Consider the following 19,266-nt stretch of genomic DNA (forward strand, 5'->3'; position numbering starts at 1 on the left):
AAATGATAGGCTATTGAGACATGATTCAATATTGGGGATCAAGAGAAGGCCAAGTTTTGAGAGTTGAAAGAGTCCTTATTGACCGCCGCGTGAATCAACACTCACAATAGCAGAAAAAAGCTAGACCCTCTTCCATGTGACAGACGTTCAAATGCTTGAAGACGGTTACTATGTCCCTCCCACACACCCCAATTATTCTCCTGGCTAAAGCTGCCCAATTCCTTCATGGACTCGGGGCTCGTAATCATCTTGGCTGCCTATTTCCAGTTTGTCAACGTCCTTAAACAGTGATGTCCAGAATTCAACACAATACTCAGATAATAGAACACAGGTAACTTATTCAAGGTTCTACTGTGGCCATATGAGTAGAGTTGTTATTTAGTTGTACTCAATTCATCATGATGCCATTTGGGCTTTTCTTGTCAAAGATACTGGAGTGATTTGCTATTTTTTTTCCCTCCAGCTCATTTGACAAATGAGGAAATGGAGGAAAATAGGTAAGTGACTTGTCCAAGGTCACACAGGGACTATATTACTCTTCATGGCACCATTTGGGGTTTTCTAGTCAAAGATACTAGGATAGTTTATCATTTCTTTCTCCAGCTTATTTTACAGTTGAGGAAACTGAGGCAAACAAGGTGAAGTGATTTGCCCAGAGACACACAGTCAGTGAGTATCTGAGGCTGGATTTGAATTCAGAAAGATGAGTCTTCTGGACTGTAGGCCCAGACCTCCATCCACTCCGACACCCAGTGCCCCATGCACCTAACTGCCCCAAGGCAAAGGATTTGAATGCAGATCATAGAATCATGGGGCCCTAGATCCATAGTCCAGTATCTCCTCTGCTCCACCATACTGTTTTGGTAACCTTTGCAAAATTCGTTTCAGTGGAGTGGTTGGGTCCAAATCATGGATTTTAGGATCATAGCTTCAGAACAGGAAGAGACCTCAGAGGACATCTACTAGGGGTTGAGAAATAATAGGTGATGAGGAAGTAGAAGTGAAAGAGCAGGAAGATTTGAGTCCATAACTTGAGAGGAATGTAGGCCAGTGTCAAGTGATGCGAAGAGCCATTTAGACAGAGGGAGATTGAAGATGAGTGAGGAAGGGAATGATCCAATCTTTTAGGAGAGATATGAGGGGGCAGGATCAAGGGAAGAAACTGGTGTTTGTGTGTAAGGGGGTAGTTGTCTTGGCTATGAAAAAGCCCACCTCTGAGACTAAAACAGAGGAGAGGATGCCTGAAGATACAGAAAGATTTTGAGATGTGTTTTTTTTTTTTAAACCCTCACCTTCCATCTTAGAATCAATAGTGTATATTGGTTTTAAGGGAGAATAGTGGTAAGGGCTAGGCAATGGGGGTGAAGTGACTTGCCCAGGGTCACACAGTTAGGACATGTATGAAATCAGATTTGAACCCAGGACTTCCTGTCTTTGGTCCTGGCTCTTAATCCACTGAGCCACCTAGCTCTGAGATGTGGGTTTTGAATCAAGAATACTTAGGTTCAAATTCCATCTCACATACATCTAATAATTGTGAGACCCTGGTGCAAGTCACTTAACCATTTTAGTCCTCAGTTTCTTTATCTGCAAAATGAGGGTATTGGACTTGACCCCCAAGATCCCTTCTAGCTCTAAATCTATGATCTGATGATTCTATGATGTGAAGAACTTCAAGTGCCTTGATCTCAGGTATAATAAAAGGCAAGGTTCTTTGTTGAGAGAGATCCCCTCATTTTTTCTTTTCTTCTTTTTTAATCCTTACCTTCTCAAAATTATCTGGTCCTGACAAAGAAATATAAAGGAAGATCAGTGGAACAGAACAGATACATAACAAACAGAGATAAAAATTATAATAACCTTGTATATGAAAAAAGTATAGATCCAGGTGTTGGAGGTAAGAAATTAGTATTTGATAAAAATTGTTGGAATAACTGGAAGTTAGTTTGGCAGAAACAAGGTATAGACCAATATCTTACACCATTCATTAAGATAAGATCAAAATAGATACATGATCTATACATAAAAGTAAGTTTATACATGTAAGTAAGTTAGAAGAACAGGGAACATATTATTTATTAGATTTATGGATCAGAGAGGAATTTATGAGTCATTAAGCAATGGAGAGCATTGTGAAATGTAAAATGAATAATTTTGAATACAGTAAATTGAAAAGGTTTTGTACAAACAAAATAAATGTTGCCAACATTAGAAGGAAAGCAAGAAACTGGGAAAAATGTATAGACAATCTCTCAGATAGAGGTCTCCTATCTAAAATATGTAAAGAACATTGTCAAATTTGTAAGAATAAGAGCCATCACCCAGTTGTTAAATGGGCAAAAGATATTTTTTTGGATGGAGAAATCAAAGTCATATATTGGTATATGAAAAAAAATTTCTCTAAATCACTACTGATTAGAGAAGTGCAAAACAATTTTGACTTATCTCACACCCATCAGACTGGCTAAAGATAGGGAAAAGAACAAATGGGGTGTGGGAATGTGGGAAAATGGGGACACTAATACATTGTTGGTGTACTGTGAAATGATCCAACCATTTTGGAGAGCAATTTGGAGTAACACCCATAAAGTTATAAAATTGGGCATACCCTTAGACCCAACAATACCGTTGCTGGGTATGTTTAACAAATAGATCAGAAAAAAGTAAAAGAACCCAAAAACTCTAAAATATTTGTAGCAGTTCTCTTTGAGGTGGTAAAGAACTGGAATTGAGGGAATACCCATCAATTGGGGCATATGATTGTGATGGAATACTACTGTGCCACAAGCAATAAGCAGGCTATTAAAAAAAAAACTTGGAAAGGACTACATGGGATCATGAACAGTTAAATAAGGAAATCCAGGAGAACGTTATGCACAGTTACAGAATTGATGCTGGAAGAATAAATTTCGAATGTTACCTCTAGACAGTGAACTGAATGTGAAAAACATGAAAGTCTTACATGAATTTCATGAACATATCAGTCTCTCAGGCAAGACCTTCTGTGATGAAGGGAGGGTGGGAAGGGGCTGGGACACTTGTAGATGGGATTTATTATGCAGATATGAAGAAAAGCAAGTTAAACATATAAGAGATTTGTATTTTGTTTATGTACTTTATTTGTATACAGATGCTTGTTTTATTTGGTTTTGTAAAATTTGGAATAAAAAACCCCCCTTACTTTCTATTTTAGAATTAAAACTAGGTATCAGTTCTAAAGCAGAAGAGCAGTAAAGGCTAGGCAATTGGAGTTAAATGACTTGCCCAGGGTCATACAGCTAGGAAATGTCAGATTTGGAGGCCAAATTTGCACCTATGACTTCCTTTCTCCAGGCCTGGCTCTCTATCCTCTGAGCCATGTAGCTGCTTCTGTCCTTGTTTTTCTTCCTTCCTTGCTTCCTCTCTTTTTTCCTTCCTTTCTTCCCTCAATGGAGGAGTAGTAGTTGGATAGAGAAGAGAACATGAGAAGTGCCATTCCTAATTTGACCCAGAAGATCAATTTGAAGGAAATTAGTAAGTGGCAAAGTGGCCATAGTGCTGGGGCTGGAGTCAGGAACACTCATTTTCCAGACTCAGACACCTCCTAGTTGAGTGATCCTAGGCAAGTCACTTTGCTCTGTTGGCCTTAGTTTCCTCATCTGTCAAATGAGCTGGAGAAGGAAATGGTAAACTAGCTGTGTGCCCCTGGGCAAGTCACTTTACCCTGTTGGACTCAGTTTCCTCATCTGTCAAATGAGCTGGAGAAGGAAATGGTAAACTAGCTGTGTGTCCCTGGGCAAGTCACTTTACCCTGTTGGACTCAGTTTCCTCATCTGTCAAATGAGCTGGAGAAGGAAATGGTAAACTAGCTGTGTGCCCCTGGGCAAGTCATTTCACCCTGTTGGCCTCAGTTTCCTCATCTGTCAAATGAGCTGGAGAAGGAAATGGTAAACTAGCTGTGGGTCCCTGGGCAAGTCATTTCACCCTGTTGGCCTCAGTTTCCTCATCTGTCAAATGAGCTGGAGAAGGAAATGGTAAACTAGCTGTGTGTCCCTGGGCAAGTCATTTCACCCTGTTGGCCTCAGTTTCCTCATCTGTCAAATGAGCTGGAGAAGGAAATGGTAAACTAGCTGTGTGTCCCTGGGCAAGTCACTTTACCCTGGTTGGCCTCAGTTTCCTCATCTGTCAAATGAGCTGGAGAAGGAAATGGTAAACTAGCTGTGTGTCCCTGGGCAAGTCACTTTACCCTGTTGGCCTCAGTTTCCTCATCTGTCAAATGAGCTGGAGAAGGAAATGGTAAACTAGCTGTGTGCCCCTGGACAAGTCACTTTACCCTGTTGGCCTCAGTTTCCTCATCTGTCAAATGAGCTGGAGAAGGAAATGGTAAACTAGCTGTGTGTCCCTGGGCAAGTCACTTTACCCTGGTTGGCCTCAGTTTCCTCATCTGTCAAATGAGCTGGAGAAGGAAATGGTAAACTAGCTGTGTGTCCCTGGGCAAGTCACTTTACCCTGTTGGCCTCAGTTTCCTCATCTGTCAAATGAGCTGGAGAAGGAAATGGTAAACTAGCTGTGTGTCCCTGGGCAAGTCACTTTACCCTGTTGGCCTCAGTTTCCTTATCTGTCAAATGAGCTAGAGAAGGAGATAGGAAACCACTCCAAGATCTTGGCTAAGAAAACACCAAATTGGGTCACAAGAAGTCAGACATGTCTGAAACTACTGTGTTCTTATCTCTTTTCTCTCCAGGGAAACTCATTCTTTGTGATGACTAACTTCATATCCACAGAAGGCCAGACACAAGGACTTTGTCCCGAGGTAAGGGAGGGCTGTGAGTTTTAGGAGTGGGGATGACAGATGTCATAAAAGAGAGCATCGCTCTCTTTTATAGCCTGTTGGGGTAGAGAGAGGCATTTCTCTTCAGGTTACATTTCGGGGTGGAGAGAGCTGGGGGAGAGGACTGTTGGAGGCTGGAGGGAATCGATGGGAAAAGGTGAGTGTGAGGCATAGAAGATGAAGGAGCTCTGCAGCAGCAACTTCTCAAACCCTCAGCTTCTCCATCTTTTAAAAAATGGGGATAAGACGGCTCACACACTGCCTTCTGTGCTATTATGAGAGATTATTGGCAAACCTGCTTTTTACTTTACAAGCTAACAAGAAACTAACTAAGTGATCTCTAAGGTCCTTCCTAACTCCAGCCTGGGACTCTACTATGATACGTTCATTGATCCACACTGAGGTTCTCTCTCCCCATTCATTCCCCACCACAGGCAATGGAAGTGAAGTAAAAAAAATGTACCCATTTATATATATTTATGTATATGTCATGGAAAACATATTTTCACCTGCCATGTTTGAGAAGAATAATAAAGCTAGGGAATAAATACAGGAAATAAAAATATGCTTCAGTCTGTACTTTGAGACCATCGGTTGTCTATCTGGGGGATTTAAAGAGTGGCTTTCTGGGGGGCAGCTGGGTAGCTCAGTGGATTGAGAGTCAGGTCTAGAAATGGGAGATGCTAAATTCAAATCTGGCCTCAGACACTTCCCAGCTGTGAGACCCTGGGCAAGTCACTTGACCCCCATTGCCTAGTCCTTACCAGTCTTCTGCCTTGGAACCAATACACAGTATTGATTCAAGATGGAAGGTAAGGGTTTAAAAAAAACAAATGTATGACCCTGGGCAAGTCACTTAACTCCCATTGCCTAGCCTTTACCAGTCTTCTGCCTTGGAACCAATACACAGTATTGATTCCAAGATGGAAGGTAAGGGTTTTTAGAAAAAAAGTAAAAGGGAAGGGAGGCAATTAGGTGGTTTAATGGATGCAGAGCCAGGCCCAGAGATGGGGAGTCCTGGGTTCAATGCTCAGATATTTCCTAGCTGGGTGACCCTGGGCAAGTCACTTAACCCCCATTGCCTAGCCTTTACCACTCTTCTGCCTTGGAACCAATACACAGTATTGATTCAAGATGGAAGGTAAGGGTTTAAAAAAAAACAAATGTATGACCCTGGGCAAGTCACTTAACTCCCATTGCCTAACCCTTACTACTCTTCTGCCTTGGAACCAATACCCAGTATTGATTCAAGATGGAAGGTAAGGGTTTAAAAAAAAAAAAACAAATGTATGACCCTGGGCAAGTCACTTAACTCCCATTGCCTAGCCTTTACCACTCTTCTGCCTTGGAACCAATACCCAGTATTGATTCAAGATGGAAGGTAAGGGTTTAAAAAAAAAAACAAATGTATGACCCTGGGCAAGTCACTTAACTCCCATTGCCTAGTCCTTACCACTCTTCTGCCTTGGAACCAATACCCAGTATTTATTCCAAGATGGAAGGTAAGGGTTTAAAAAAAACAAATGAATGACCCTGGGCAAGTCACTTAACTCCCATTGCCTAACCCTTAGTACTCTTCTGCCTTGGAACCAATATACAGTATTGATTCAAGATGGAAGGTAAGGGTTTAAAAAAACAAACAAATGTATGACCCTGGGCAAGTCACTTAACTCCCATTGCCTAGTCCTTACCACTCTTCTGCTTTGGAACCAATACCCAGTATTTATTCCAAGATGGAAGGAAAGGGTTTAAAAATAATAATAAAGAGTAGCCTTCTGGAGACAATGCCTCAATCCAAAGAACTCTTATGGATAGAGTTTTGGGTTTGGAACAGGGAAGACCTAGGATGGAATCCTGCCTCTGATACTTATTAGCTATATGACTGTGGATAGGTGGCTTCACCACTCAGTGCCTCAGTTTCCTCATCTATAAAATGAGGAGATTGAACTTGAAGGCTGCTTCCAGCTCTAAATAGATGATCTTATGACTGCAACAGATGAAAGGCATTTTTTCAGCGGGGAGAGGAAGATGGTTCCTCTTGAAACAATTTTGTTCAGTCCTGTCTGACTCTTCCTGACCCCATTTATGGTTTTCTTGGAAAAGAGACTAGAGTGGTTTGCCATTTTCTCCTCCATCTCATTTTAGCAGAGAAGGAAATGGAGACAAACAAGTTAAATGACTTCCCCAGGCCCGTACTACCTTCAGCTAGGTGTAATATCATTGATAGAAAACCAATCAAACACGCTTGAGAAAGACCTCTAACCCTCCCCATAGCCCTCTTGGCTTTTATTTCCCCGACTGAGCTGCTCTGATCTATGGACAAATAGCCAATATCAATCTGAACTAGTTTGAATAATGACTTTGTCATACCTGCCATCAATCTTAGTCTTTCTCTTGTTATAGCCTGAAAAATCATCTTGTCACTGATTTTTGGAACTCTTCCGGGACTGTCCCTACCCAATTTTGTACCTTAAGCCTTTCCTGTATCAATTAAAAATGACAAATAAAGACCTCCTACTTTCAGCATCCTGATGCTGAAATAAGTATTTCAAGGTCAAATAAAGACCTCCATATCTCCTTAAATGGCTGCAAAAGACTAATCCTTCCCTAATCAGAATGGGCAAGATGAAAGACAAATCGCTTTACCTGGCCTAAAATCTTTGTAAGTGTCTGAGGCTGGATTTGAACTCAGGAAGACGAATCTTCCTGAATCTATCCTCTGGGCCACCTAGCTGCCTCAAACAATAGCGACTCCTTTGCTAGGATCAACTGAGATAACACACATAAAGCAATTTGCCAATGTTAGAGTGCCATGAAAATGTCGGCTGTTATCAACCATTATCCACCATATTATTAACGTTATCAAGCAGCTCATGAATATGAGCATTGGGACTCACTCTGGCCATGTGGCCAGGGTTTGTCTCCAGTCCCCAGCATCCTTTTTCTCCAAGCCCACAGCCAAGCGGACATTCCCCCGAGTCTCCTACCTACCTCGGTAGCAGGCACTCCTCTTGGCTCGTTGTTCCTTCTCTCCATGTCTCACGCCCCCACTGTCCTGATGAAGTGGGCAGCCACTTCCATTGAGTACTTCCTGCCTCCCCCAATTTCCAGAAGAGACTCTTCTAGCTTCGGGGCCAGGCTCAGCTTATTTCCTGGCCACATGGCTCTTTTCAATCTTCAGTTCCCTTTTTGGCAAGGGATATGCATTCCTCCTTCATGTGCATTTATTTGCCAAAGCACTGCAGAAGAAATGGAGGCTTAGGACTCAGTTTCTAAAAGAAGAGAATATTTTTGGTAAGCATGGACCCCAGAGAGCCTGGGGAAACACGTCCCCAAGCCCAGAAGCAACAAGGACTGCGAAGCATCACCCGTTGGTCTTTATTCCTGGTGATTGTATTTTTCACAAGCTGGAATTCATTTCCTGTTGGCATGGCGACCCACACTCCATCTCTTATCACCAGCAGGAAATGTAATCGCCCCTTACACAGTCAAATCCTTTTATAAACAGCTTTTACAGACCCTACATTATTTCCTTTGAACCTTCCACCAACCATTTGAGGCAGGAATTATTTTGCCAGTTTTACAGAGGAAGGAATTGAGGCTTGGAGACTTTAAGTCCAAGATCATGCAAATAATTAGTGGCAGGCTTGGTACCAGAAAGGGTCTGGGATTTAAATTCCAAGCACCTAGGTTTTTGTTGTTGTTTTTTTTAACCCTTAATTTCTTTCTTAGTAACAACTCTAAGACAGAAGGGCAAGGGCTAGGCAAATAATGGGGTTAAGTGACTTGCCCAGGGTCACACAGTAGAAAGTGTCTGAAGCCAAATTTGAGCCCAGATCCTCCTGACTCCATGTTGGTGTTCTATCCATTGAGCCACTTAGTTGCTCAGAAGGATATAGTTCTGAAAATGATTTATGCCACTGCTTGGGGGACCATGGACAAATTCTTCCACCTCCCCTGTGTGAAACTCTGTTTCTTCATCTGTAAAGTGAGAGAGTTGAATTTGATTTCTTCTGAGTCCTTTCTAGCTCTAGATATAGGATCCCATGAGCTCGTGAACCCAGGTTGCCTGACTCCCAGTTGGTGTGCTTCTTTCTCTTCTTCACAATTTCTCTCTCTACAGGGTCTCCCCAAAGCCTCGGTGTAGTTAGCACAGTTTTAAGCTTTAACAGCGAATGCTTAAGTTTTAAGATATTAAAGCTTAAAACTGCTCTAAGAGTTTAGGGACAATCGATTGAGTCAATTCTCAATTACATATTAACATGGAAGAGGAAAAATATTATTTCAGATAGAACTGAAGAGCAGACAGTGCAGAAATGTGTAGTGCAGAGTTAAGAGCAAAGAATTTAGTCAGAACACTTGGTTTTGAATTCTGGCTTGGCTACATGATGCTTAACAGCAAGAAAATTCATCTTCATGAGTTCGAATCTGGCCTCATATACTTACTAGGTGAATATGAATCTGGGCAAATCACTTAACCTAGTTTGCCTCAGTTTCTTCATCTGTCAAATGAGCTGGAGAAGGAAATGGCAGGCTAGCTATATGACCCTGGGCAAGTTACTTCACTCCATTTGCCTCAGTTTCCTCATCTGTCAAATGAGCTGGAGAGGGAAATGGCAAGCTAGCTATATGACCCTGGGCAAGTTACTTCACTCCATTTGCCTCAGTTTCCTCATCTGTCAAATGAGCTGGAGAGGGAAATGGCAAGCTAGCTATATGACCCTGGGCAAGTTACTTCACTCCATTTGCCTCAGTTTCCTCATCTGTCAAATGAGCTGGAGAAGGAAATGATAAACCACTCCAGTATCGTTGCCAAGAAAACTCCAGATGCAGTCAGGTAGAGTCAGACATGACTGAATTGATTGAGTGATAGCAACAAGAAATCTATCTCCCTCGTTTGACCAATGAGGAAAGTAGATATTGACAAGTAGCAAAGCTGGGTTCAAACATAGATCTTCTAACTCTAATTCCATCTTGCCAAATGGCCTCCATTTTCTACGGAAAAATCACAAAGCCCTGATTCAATTCTATTCAATCTAATAGACTTGGACTAAGATAAGTCACATGGAAATGGATAATTCACTGCTAGGTCCTTAAAGCCTGAAGAGAAGGACAATCCCCCTTCCCCCATTAATTTTCCCAAGTGGGTACATCCTCCCTTCAAAAGTCCTTCCCAGAAACCTTTTTGAATTAAGAATAATTCTCTTGCATGTCTCTCTGTCTTTTTCTCTCTGTCTCTCTGTTTCTGTTTCTCTGTCTCTGTCTCTCTGTCTCTATCTCTGTCTCTGTCTCTTTCTTTCTGATTCTCTGTCTCCCTTTCTCTCTGTCTCCCTTTCTCTCTGTCTCTCACTCTCTCTCTCTCCCATTCTGATGGGCAAGCTCAGATCTGACCTCATTATCTCGGGCCAGCTAAGGCTGCTGGCTCATGTCCTACCTGCATCTCCTGCTGATTCTTTCAATTGAGTTGCTTAGTCTTTGATCCCTTGGCCCTTGTTCAGCTCTTAAGCCAGTGGCATATTTAGACCAGGCCTTCTCCTCCTCCTCCTCCTCCTCCCTGGTGCATGGTTTCTTTCTCTGGCTATCACAGAATAAAATCCAGCAGTGACTGACATCCTTTTAAAAAAACAATACTAGCTCTTCTATCCCTATTATTTTAAGACTTATAAAGTACTTTCCTTATGCAACAGCCCTGTGTGATGGGTGATACAAAAAATATCTGCTCCCCACGTAGGTGGTGCAAGAGTGATTTCTAATTGGGTACAAGTTGTACCAGATAGCCTCTGAGCTTCCTTTCATCTTTAAGATTCTGTAAAATCACCCCCATTGAACAAAGGAGAAAACTGAGAGATAAAAGACCCCCCAACACACATATACACACATACCAATCAGATTATGTAACTAATAGGGGGTAGTATTGGGACTTTCTAAATTCAAAGTGGTTGCTCATTCTGTTTTGTCCTGTCCTTTCCTTGGCAGTATCCCACCCGCAGGACTCTCTGTTCCACTGACCAGGGGTGTAAGAAAGGGAAGAAGGACCCACTGAGCAAAGGTATCTGTTATTTCTTTTTTTTTATTTGAAATGTTTTATTTAATTAATTAATTCAGAATATTTTTCCAGGGTTACATGATTCATGTTCTTTCCCTCCCCTCCTCCCATCTCCTCCCATAGCCGATGAGCAGTTCCACTGGGTTTTCCGTGTGTCATTGATCAAGACCTATTTCCATTACTGATATTTGCACAAGGGTGACCGCTTAGAGTCTACATCCCTAATCATATCCCCATCGACCCATGTGATCAAGCAGTTGTTTTTCTTCTGTATTTCCACTCCCACAGTTCTTTCTCAGGATGTGGCTAGCATCTTTCTCACAAGTCCCTCAGAATTGTCCTGGATCATTGCATTGCTGCTAGTAGAGAAGTCCATTACATTTGATTGTGCCACAGTATATCCATCTCTGTGTACAATGTTCTCTTGGTTTTGCTCCTTTCACTCTGCATCACTTCCTGGAGGTCGTTCCAGTTCACATGGGATTCCTCCACTTTATTATTCCTTTGAGCACAATAGTATTCCATCACCAACAGATACCACAATTTGTTCAGCCATTCCCCAATTGAAGGGCATCCCCTCGTTTTCCAATTTTTGGCCACCACAAAGAGCGCAGCTATGAATATTCTTGTACAAGTCTTTTCCCCCATTATCTCTTTGGGGTACAAACCCAGCAGTGGTATGGCTGGATCAAGAGGCAGTATCTGTTGTTTCAAGTTCCTAAGACTCCGTGATGGAAAGGTGAGTCCTGGGTGAGAAGCCGATCCTCAACCTCCCCATCTTAATTACCAAAGAGTTTTAAGAAAGGGCTGACTCAGACTAGCCCCCAAGTAGTTTAGGTTAGATGTCAGAAGGAAATGAGATGCTCATTTATTGGCCCACAAAAGACTTACTTCCCCATTGCCAAGGAAGGTCATTCAGGGCAGGGAAAAGCTATACCATGAGGGTACAAACTTGATTCAGCTGAATATAGCTTTCCTCTGCTGGTGTTGGCTATCACATTGGTCTACAGTCAAGAACCTTTTGGCCTGCCTCTTTTTGTATTCTGGTCAGCGGCCTGAATCTTAGGTCAATGTTGGGGACACTAGAGTGACCTGCATGGGGAGGAGCCTTAGGATTCAATCCCTGCCACAACTGAGCCTTTGGCAAGACCCAGATTTTGGTGTCTTGCCTTAGGTGCTATGGTGAATAGAGTACTGAACCTGGAGTCAGGAAGAACTGAGTTCAAATCCAGATTCAGATACATACTAGCTGTGTAACTCTGGACAAGTCACTTCACCTCAGTTTCCTCAACTATAAAACAGAACTGATAATAATACTCACCACCCAGGGTTTTTGTGAGGATCAAATAAGATAATATTTATGAAGTGCTTAGCAGACATATAGCAGCTGTCTAATAAATGCTTGTTTCCTTCCTGTCTTTACTTGATACTACCATTCAGTCGATAACAATACACTCGAGAAACACGATCTATAGCAAAGTCTGCGTCCATCATTTCTGCCACTTGGGGTAAATAGCACATTATTTACATCACCAGAGTGAGCATTCTAAGTGAGCTAGGTAATAAGCCAGAACATTCTTCCAAGCTTTCTTTCTTTCTTTCTTTCTTTCTTTCTTTCTTTCTTTCTTTCTTTCTTTCTTTCTTTCTTTCTTTCTTTCTTTCTTTCTTTCTTTCTTTCTTTCTTTCTTTCTTTCTTTCTTTCTTTCTTTCTTTCTTTCTTTCTTTCTTTCTTTCTTTCTTTCTTTCTTTCTTTCTTTCTTTCTTTCTTTCTTTCTTTCTTTCTTTCTTTCTTTCTTTCTTTCTTTCTCTCTTTCTTTCTCTCTCTCTTTCTTTCTCTCTCTCTCTCTTTCTCTCTCTCTCTCTCTCTCTCTCTCTCTCTCTCTCTCTCTCTCTCTCTCTCATTTTTAAACCCTTACCTTCCATCTTGGAACCAATACTGTGTATTGGTTTCAAGGCAGAAGAGTGGTAAGAGTTAGGCAATGGGGGTTAAGTGACTTGTCCAGGGTCACACAGCTAGGAAGTGTCTGAGGCCAGATTTGAACCTAGGACCTCCCGTCTCTAGGCCTGGCTCTCAATCCACTGAGCCACCCAGTTGTCCCTGGAGCTTCTTTTAGAAGACACTCAAATGAACAATTAATCAAGAAAATTTTGTTAATTCTTAAATTATTGTTAAAACCAGACATGGTTAGGTGGTAGGTATAAAGAAACAATCCTGCCCTGCCCCCCACCCCCCCATCAAGTCATACATTCTATTGGAGAAAACACGTGCCCATGTAAGGAAAAATGCATATTCAAAGCAGAAATAAGGTCATGGTGGTGGTATTTAGTCATTTCAGTTATGTACAAGACCCATTTAGGGTTTTCTTGCAAAGATCCTGGAGTGGTTTGCCATTTCCTTCTCCAGTTTATTTGACAGATGAGGAAAACACAGCTAGCTTGCCATTTTCTTTTTCAGCTCATTTGGCAGATGAGGAAACTGAGGCAAACACGGTGAAAAGACTTGCTCAGGGTCACACAGCTAGTTTGCCATGTCATTTTTTAGCTCATTTGACAGATTGGGAAATTGAGGCAAACAGGGTAAAGTTACTTGTCCAGGGTCATACAGCTAGCTTGCCATTTCCTTTTCTTGCTCATTTGACAGATGAGGGGACTGAGGCAAATGGGGTTAAAGTGATTTGTCCAGGGTCACACAGCTAGGAAGTGTCTGAGGCTGGATTTGAATTCAGGCCTTTCTGACTCCAGACCTGGAACTCTATCCACTACACCACTTAGCTGGCCCTTTGGCAGCTATAGGGAAGATGAATTCGAGGAGAAAGAGATTGGAGTCAGGGAGACCAATGAGGAGTCAGTTGTTATAGTCCAGGAGAGAGGTAATGGGGGCCTGAGCTAGAGTGGAAATGGCCACCCCTCAGCTCTTTCCCTGCCAATTTCAGGCTTTGAATAACCCCCTAGCAGCCCCCCACCCTCTTCTGCTCTGCTTCAGTTTCTGCTCCTTGCCAATGCCAGCTCCTCTACTTGTGCCCTTGATCCTATCATAATTCCTCTGGCAGATTGCCTTCACAATTATCTGCATCTCTCCACATCTCCTGGCCCCTTCCCTGATGCCTACAATCATGCCCCAGTCTTCACCATCATAAAAAAAAAAGCCTTCACTTCACCTTGCTATTCCCTAAAGTTATTATCTTACAGGGGCATCTCGGAGGCTCAGTGGTTAGAGAACCAGACCAGGGGATGGGAGGTTCTGGGGTCAAATCTAGCCTCAGACACTTCCTAGCAGTGTGACCCTGGACAAGTCACTTAACCCCTGTTGTCTAGCCCTTACCACTCTTCTGCCTTGGAAACAATATTTAGAATTGATTGCAAGAAGGGATTTAAAAATTAATAATAAGACAGAAGGTGAAAGTTTAAAAAAAACTAGGACTGAGTATATAGTTCTCTGCATAGGGATGGTTTTGACCTTATGAGAATAGATGAGATGATGAAAAAGGGTGGATCGGGAGAAGGGCCTGGGATCCCAAAGTTAGAGAGTGGGATGTACATGTTAATCCAGCAAAGGAGACAGAACAGAATTAGACAGGCAGGTAGAAGGAGAGCCAAGACAGACTTTCATTCATGAAAAAGAATTCTTTTGTCTTCCCTGGTTTAGTTCAAATTTTCCTCAGACTCTTCCTAGCTGTGTGACCCTGGGCAAGTCACTTACCCCCCATTGCCTAGCCCTTACCACTCTTCTGCCTTGGAACCAATAACTCCCGAGTTCAAATCTGGCCTCAGACACATCCTAGCTGTGTGACCCTGAACAAGTCACTTGACCCCCATTGCCTAGCCCTTACCACTCTTCTGCCTTGGAACTGACACTTAGTGTCAATTCTAAGGTAGAAGGCAAGAATTTAAGAAAAAAAAAGCCTGAGCCCTATAGTCCTACAGAATTCTGGGGGGCAAATATCAGAGGAGTTGGAACTGGGTCCCTAAAAGGGAATAATTTTTCACCTCTTGCATGAGAAGAGAGAAGGGCATTGGGCGTAATGGGGAATCTAGAGAGATTTTCTTGATGGCTTAGTCCCATCTTGGTTTGAGGCCAGGGGAGCCGGGCTGCATGATGCCCACCCGTCCTTTGTATCTCTAAGAATATGATTCCTACAGGGATTCAGACAGGAAAGTGTGTGCCGTACAGTACCACCCAAAAAACCTGCGAGGTCTCTGCCTGGTGCCCCGTAGAACAAGAGAGAGATGCTCCTCGGTAAGTAACAAGTGCTATCAGTTTCCACCTTCCCTAGTATTTTTTATAGCCTTTCCTTCTGTCTTAGAACCAATACTAAGTATTGAAGAGCAGTAAGGGCTAAGCATTAGGGATTAAGTGACTTGCCCAAGGTCACACAGTTAGAAAACAAGTTAAATAAATAATGTGTGACTCCACCACAGGTACTTGAATCTGCCTGTCTGCAGTGGCAAAACCAAACTTAAGGCTATGTCTGATCTTTGGGGGATGAAGAAAAGCTGGGACAGCAGGCAGGCCAATGCAGGCCCAGCTGGTCTAGATATAGAAGCTGCTTAACATTGAAAGCGGGACCCAGGAAGGCTGGAGCTTTCATGGTGCAAAAGATAAAGCACCGGCCCTAGAGAGAGTCATGTCAAAGGAGAACAGGATAACCGACAGTCAGGGAGGCTCTCCATCCATGGGTACCTGCACAGTGGTGGTGGGGGGGTGAAGATTTAAGGGGTTAGACCCGTTGGGGAAAATCTACGGGAAGACGTACGTAGGGGGGGTGGTCTCTGACATCCCCCTTCCCCCAAGCCCAAGAAATCCAGGATGGCATTACAGGAAGCAAGGGACAATGAGATGTTACATTAACCTTAAATGTGTCTATACACTGTATCCCTTCACTAAGTATGAAGCCATTTGCTCAAGGAAGACTGGTCATACCCCTGCTGGTCCCCAAAAAGGCTGAGCTTGAGGCAGCTGGGTGGCTCAGTGAATAGAGCACCAGATCTGGAGACAGAAAGTCTTGAGTTCAAATCTGGACTCAGACACTCCCCAGCTGTGTGACTTTGGACAATTCTCTTAACTCCCATTGCCTCTTCTTTACTGTTCTGCCTTGGAACCAATCCACAATATCAATTCTAAGATAGAAGATGAGGGTTTAAAACAAAATCTGGGCTCTGTAGTTCTGCAGGAGTCTGAGGGATAAACATCAGTATAGCTGGACCAAGTCCCTAAAAGGGAATCATTTGTTGCCTTTTTGCAAGGGAGGGAAGAAGATTTTCTCATATTCTACCTGGGACCTCAGTTTCTTCATCTGTAAAATGAAGGGATTATAATAGATGACTTCTGAGGTCCCTTTAATTTCTAACCCCATGATCTGATGAAACAATTCTATCCAATTTTTAAAAAAATAAAACCCTCACCTTCCATCTTGGAGTCAATACTGTGTATTGAGTCCAAGGCAGAAGAGTGGTAAGGGCTAGGCAATGGGGGTTAAGTGACTTGCCCAGGGTCACACAGCTGGGAAGTGTCTGAGGCCAGATTTGAACCTAGGACCTCCCATCTCTAGACCTGGCTCTCAATCCACTGAGCCACCCAGTTGCCCCCAATTCTATCCAATTTTTAAACCCTCACCTTCCATCTTAGAATCAGTTCTGTGTATTGGTTCCAAGGCAGAAGAGTGGTAAGGGCTAGGCAATGGGGGTTAAGTGACTTACCTAGGGTCACACAGCTAGGAAGTGTCATTCTACCTATTTTCTTTTCATCCCTAGCTCTTTCTTGAAACACCGCCTCCCACATTCTGGGTTGATAATGATTATTCCTAGCTTAGATCTCATAGACCACTTGATCTGCTGTTCTCTTGTGGCTTTTCCATAGCTCATTTGATGTTAGGGCTCTTTTCTGTGTTTGCCAGATTCCCTTTCTAGATCAGAACCATCCCATTAACCTTTTTTTTTGTGGTTGTTTTTCTTCCTCTCAGCTACCATGGCATCCTTCTGATAGGAAGTGCTTAAATAAATCTCGGTTGACAACATCCAAACATTTTGAGATTTGGATCTGCTCCATGGTCATTCCCACTCATGTTGCATTTCTTCCTCCCAGGCCAGCTCTCCTGATTAGTGCTGCAAACTTCACTGTGCTCATAAAGAACAACATTGATTTCCCAGGCCACAACTACACCACGTAAGTGCTCCAAGATCCTGACTCAGCCCTAAAAACGAGGCGGCCACAACTTTTTAATGAAGATCGGTCTGTTTCCCTTCTTTTAAAACTATAATTTTTTTTTTCAGAAGAAACATCTTGCCAGGAGTCAACATTACATGCATGTTTCACAGGACTCATAATCCGCAGTGCCCAATCTTTCGGCTGGGAGATATCTTCCAAGAAGTAGGGGAGAATTTTTCCGATGTGGCAGTGCAGGTAAGCAAAGCCATTTTGGGGGGGGGGCAAAAAAGAGTGCCCGTGCCTTGGATTTCTTGCCTTAAAAGAGTTCTGAGTTTAAAAGCAGAATTGAGTAGTGTTAACATGAAGACCACCATGAAGACTGGACACGTCTATGAGGTGCCACGTTGGTAGTTCAGCTTGCTAATGCTTCTTCCCTTCATGATAAAGAGAAATAGCACAGATTATTCCACATTCCATTGGTCAAAGGTCTAATGAATGAAATGAATGTAGCTTGAGCTTCAACTTGGAAAATATTCATAAGACTCTTCATTGGAGGAGAGAATAAAGTCCAGGTTACAGCAGCAGTAGCATCAAAAATAGCATTTAAGGGCCAGGTAGATGGCTCAGTGGATAGATAGAGTGCCAGACCTGGAAACCAGAGGTTCTGGGTTCAAATATGGCCTCAGATACTTACTGGGTTATGAACCTGGGCAAGTCACTTAACCTTGTTTGCCTCAGTTTCTTCATCTGTCAAATGAGCTGAAGAAGGAAATGGAAAACCATTCCAGTATCTTTGCCAAGAAAACCCCAAATGAGGTCATGAAAGTCAAACACAACTAAAATGACTAAACAACAAACTCTTTAAAGTAATCTCTCTCTCTCTCTCTCTCTCTCTCTGCCTCTCTCTCTCTCTCTCTCTCTCTCTCTCTCTCTCTCTCTCTCTCTCTCTCTCTCTCTCTCTCTCCTTCTCCTCTGTCTGTCTGTCTCTCTTTCTCTTCGTTTATTCCTCTCTCTATCCACAAAGTATACTTTATTGTTATTATTGAGTTGTTTTCTTGTTTTCATTCATTTATCTATCTATTCATTCTTTTTTTTTTTAAACCCTTACCTTCCATCTTGGAGTCAATACTGTGTATTGGCTCCAAGGCAGAAGAGTGGTAAGGGCTAGGCAATGGGGGTCAAGTGACTTGCCCAGGGTCACCCAGCTAGGAAGTGTCTGAGGCCGGATTTGAACCTAGGACCTCCCATCTCTAGGCTTGGCTTTCAATCCACTGAGCTACCCAGCTCTATCTATTCATTCTTAAAACTGAGTACCAACCTGTCCTTGGAATACACAAACTAAGGGATTTAGGGAGTGGTAGTTTCTTTAGAATTAGGATAAATTGGAACATCAACTCTTTGGTGGCATGGATTATTTGGCTTTTGTTCTCATATCCTCAGGCCTACTTATTAATTGCTTAATGGGGCTGGCATCTTCCTTTATGTTCATTGGGTTTCTTTGTGTGTATGCTCTCCACTAACATAGGAATGACACAGGGAATGAGATCCTCATGTGCTCTTCTTCTAAATGATGACCAGCTATGGAGGCTCAATTCACTTTGCTTAACCTGAGCCTACTCTGCTTCGGAGGAGCCTTAGTCTATATTTTAACCTCCAAGAAAAGTGCCCGTCAGGAGGCATTTAATCACAGAGACATCGAATCTCTGAGCTGGAAGGAAGCTCCGAGGTCATCTGATCTATTCTCGACCCTCAAGAAGATCCCCGTTACAACATTTCCAATGAGTGCTCATCTAGTCATAATGAGTGCCAGCCATGCACTGGGGAATATAGTCCACAATAAAATGCACCCTCTGCCCTCAGGGGTATTAGAATTGAGTTGAAAGCATGAAAAACAGACAAATAAGAAACATCACTAATGATTTTTGACAGCAAAGAATAACATTGAGTGAGTGGAGTGAATGGTAGGTGCTAAAGAAGTCAATGGAAGCGAAAGGGTCCCTTTGGACTATGTTTCTTGGTGGGGGGATTCATGAAGCTTTGATTTAGATCTGGAAGGATGGCTAAGTGGAAAACGGAGGCCATATTGGAAAAGAGCAAAGGAGCAGAGGTATGGACAGCAGAAAACCTCAAGGCCATTGTGGGACAGTGTAGACCAGTTTGGTTGAAGCTTGGGTCTAGCATTCATGATAATGAAGTGAACCTGTGCTCTGAAGTATTTAATTTTATCTTGTATTTCATGTTTCCAGGGTGGAATTATGGGCATTG

At 42.6% G+C, this 19,266-nt stretch overlaps 2 protein-coding genes across 6 annotated transcripts in view; one reads left to right on the top strand and one right to left on the bottom strand.

Moving 5' to 3' along the window:
- Positions 1–8,196, bottom strand: part of IFT81 (intraflagellar transport 81) — a 141,454-nt gene extending 133,258 nt beyond the window's left edge. Inside the window, exon 1 of one of the 4 annotated variants that reach the window (XM_001363920.4) lies at positions 7,802–8,131. The gene's annotated coding sequence lies outside the window, so the exon portion shown is untranslated. Of the gene's footprint in view, positions 1–7,801 lie in introns of all 4 variants that reach the window. The other 3 variants (XM_056821771.1, XM_056821769.1, XM_056821770.1) reach the window with 3 other exon arrangements.
- LOC100020874 (P2X purinoceptor 7-like) overlaps positions 1–19,266 on the top strand; it is a 50,046-nt gene that overhangs the window by 12,274 nt on the left and 18,506 nt on the right. For both annotated transcript variants that reach the window (XM_056821773.1, XM_001373176.3), the window contains 6 exons: positions 4,724–4,792; positions 10,787–10,859; positions 14,997–15,093; positions 16,939–17,019; positions 17,127–17,256; positions 19,248–19,266. The exon at positions 19,248–19,266 is cut by the window's right edge and continues 118 nt beyond it. In XM_056821773.1, the coding sequence (XP_056677751.1) occupies positions 4,724–4,792; positions 10,787–10,859; positions 14,997–15,093; positions 16,939–17,019; positions 17,127–17,256; positions 19,248–19,266 (469 nt within the window). The remainder of the gene's footprint in view (positions 1–4,723; positions 4,793–10,786; positions 10,860–14,996; positions 15,094–16,938; positions 17,020–17,126; positions 17,257–19,247) is intronic.

Source organism: Monodelphis domestica, chromosome 3 (assembly GCF_027887165.1).
Source record: "Monodelphis domestica isolate mMonDom1 chromosome 3, mMonDom1.pri, whole genome shotgun sequence".
NCBI classification, from domain to species: Eukaryota; Metazoa; Chordata; class Mammalia; order Didelphimorphia; family Didelphidae; genus Monodelphis; species Monodelphis domestica.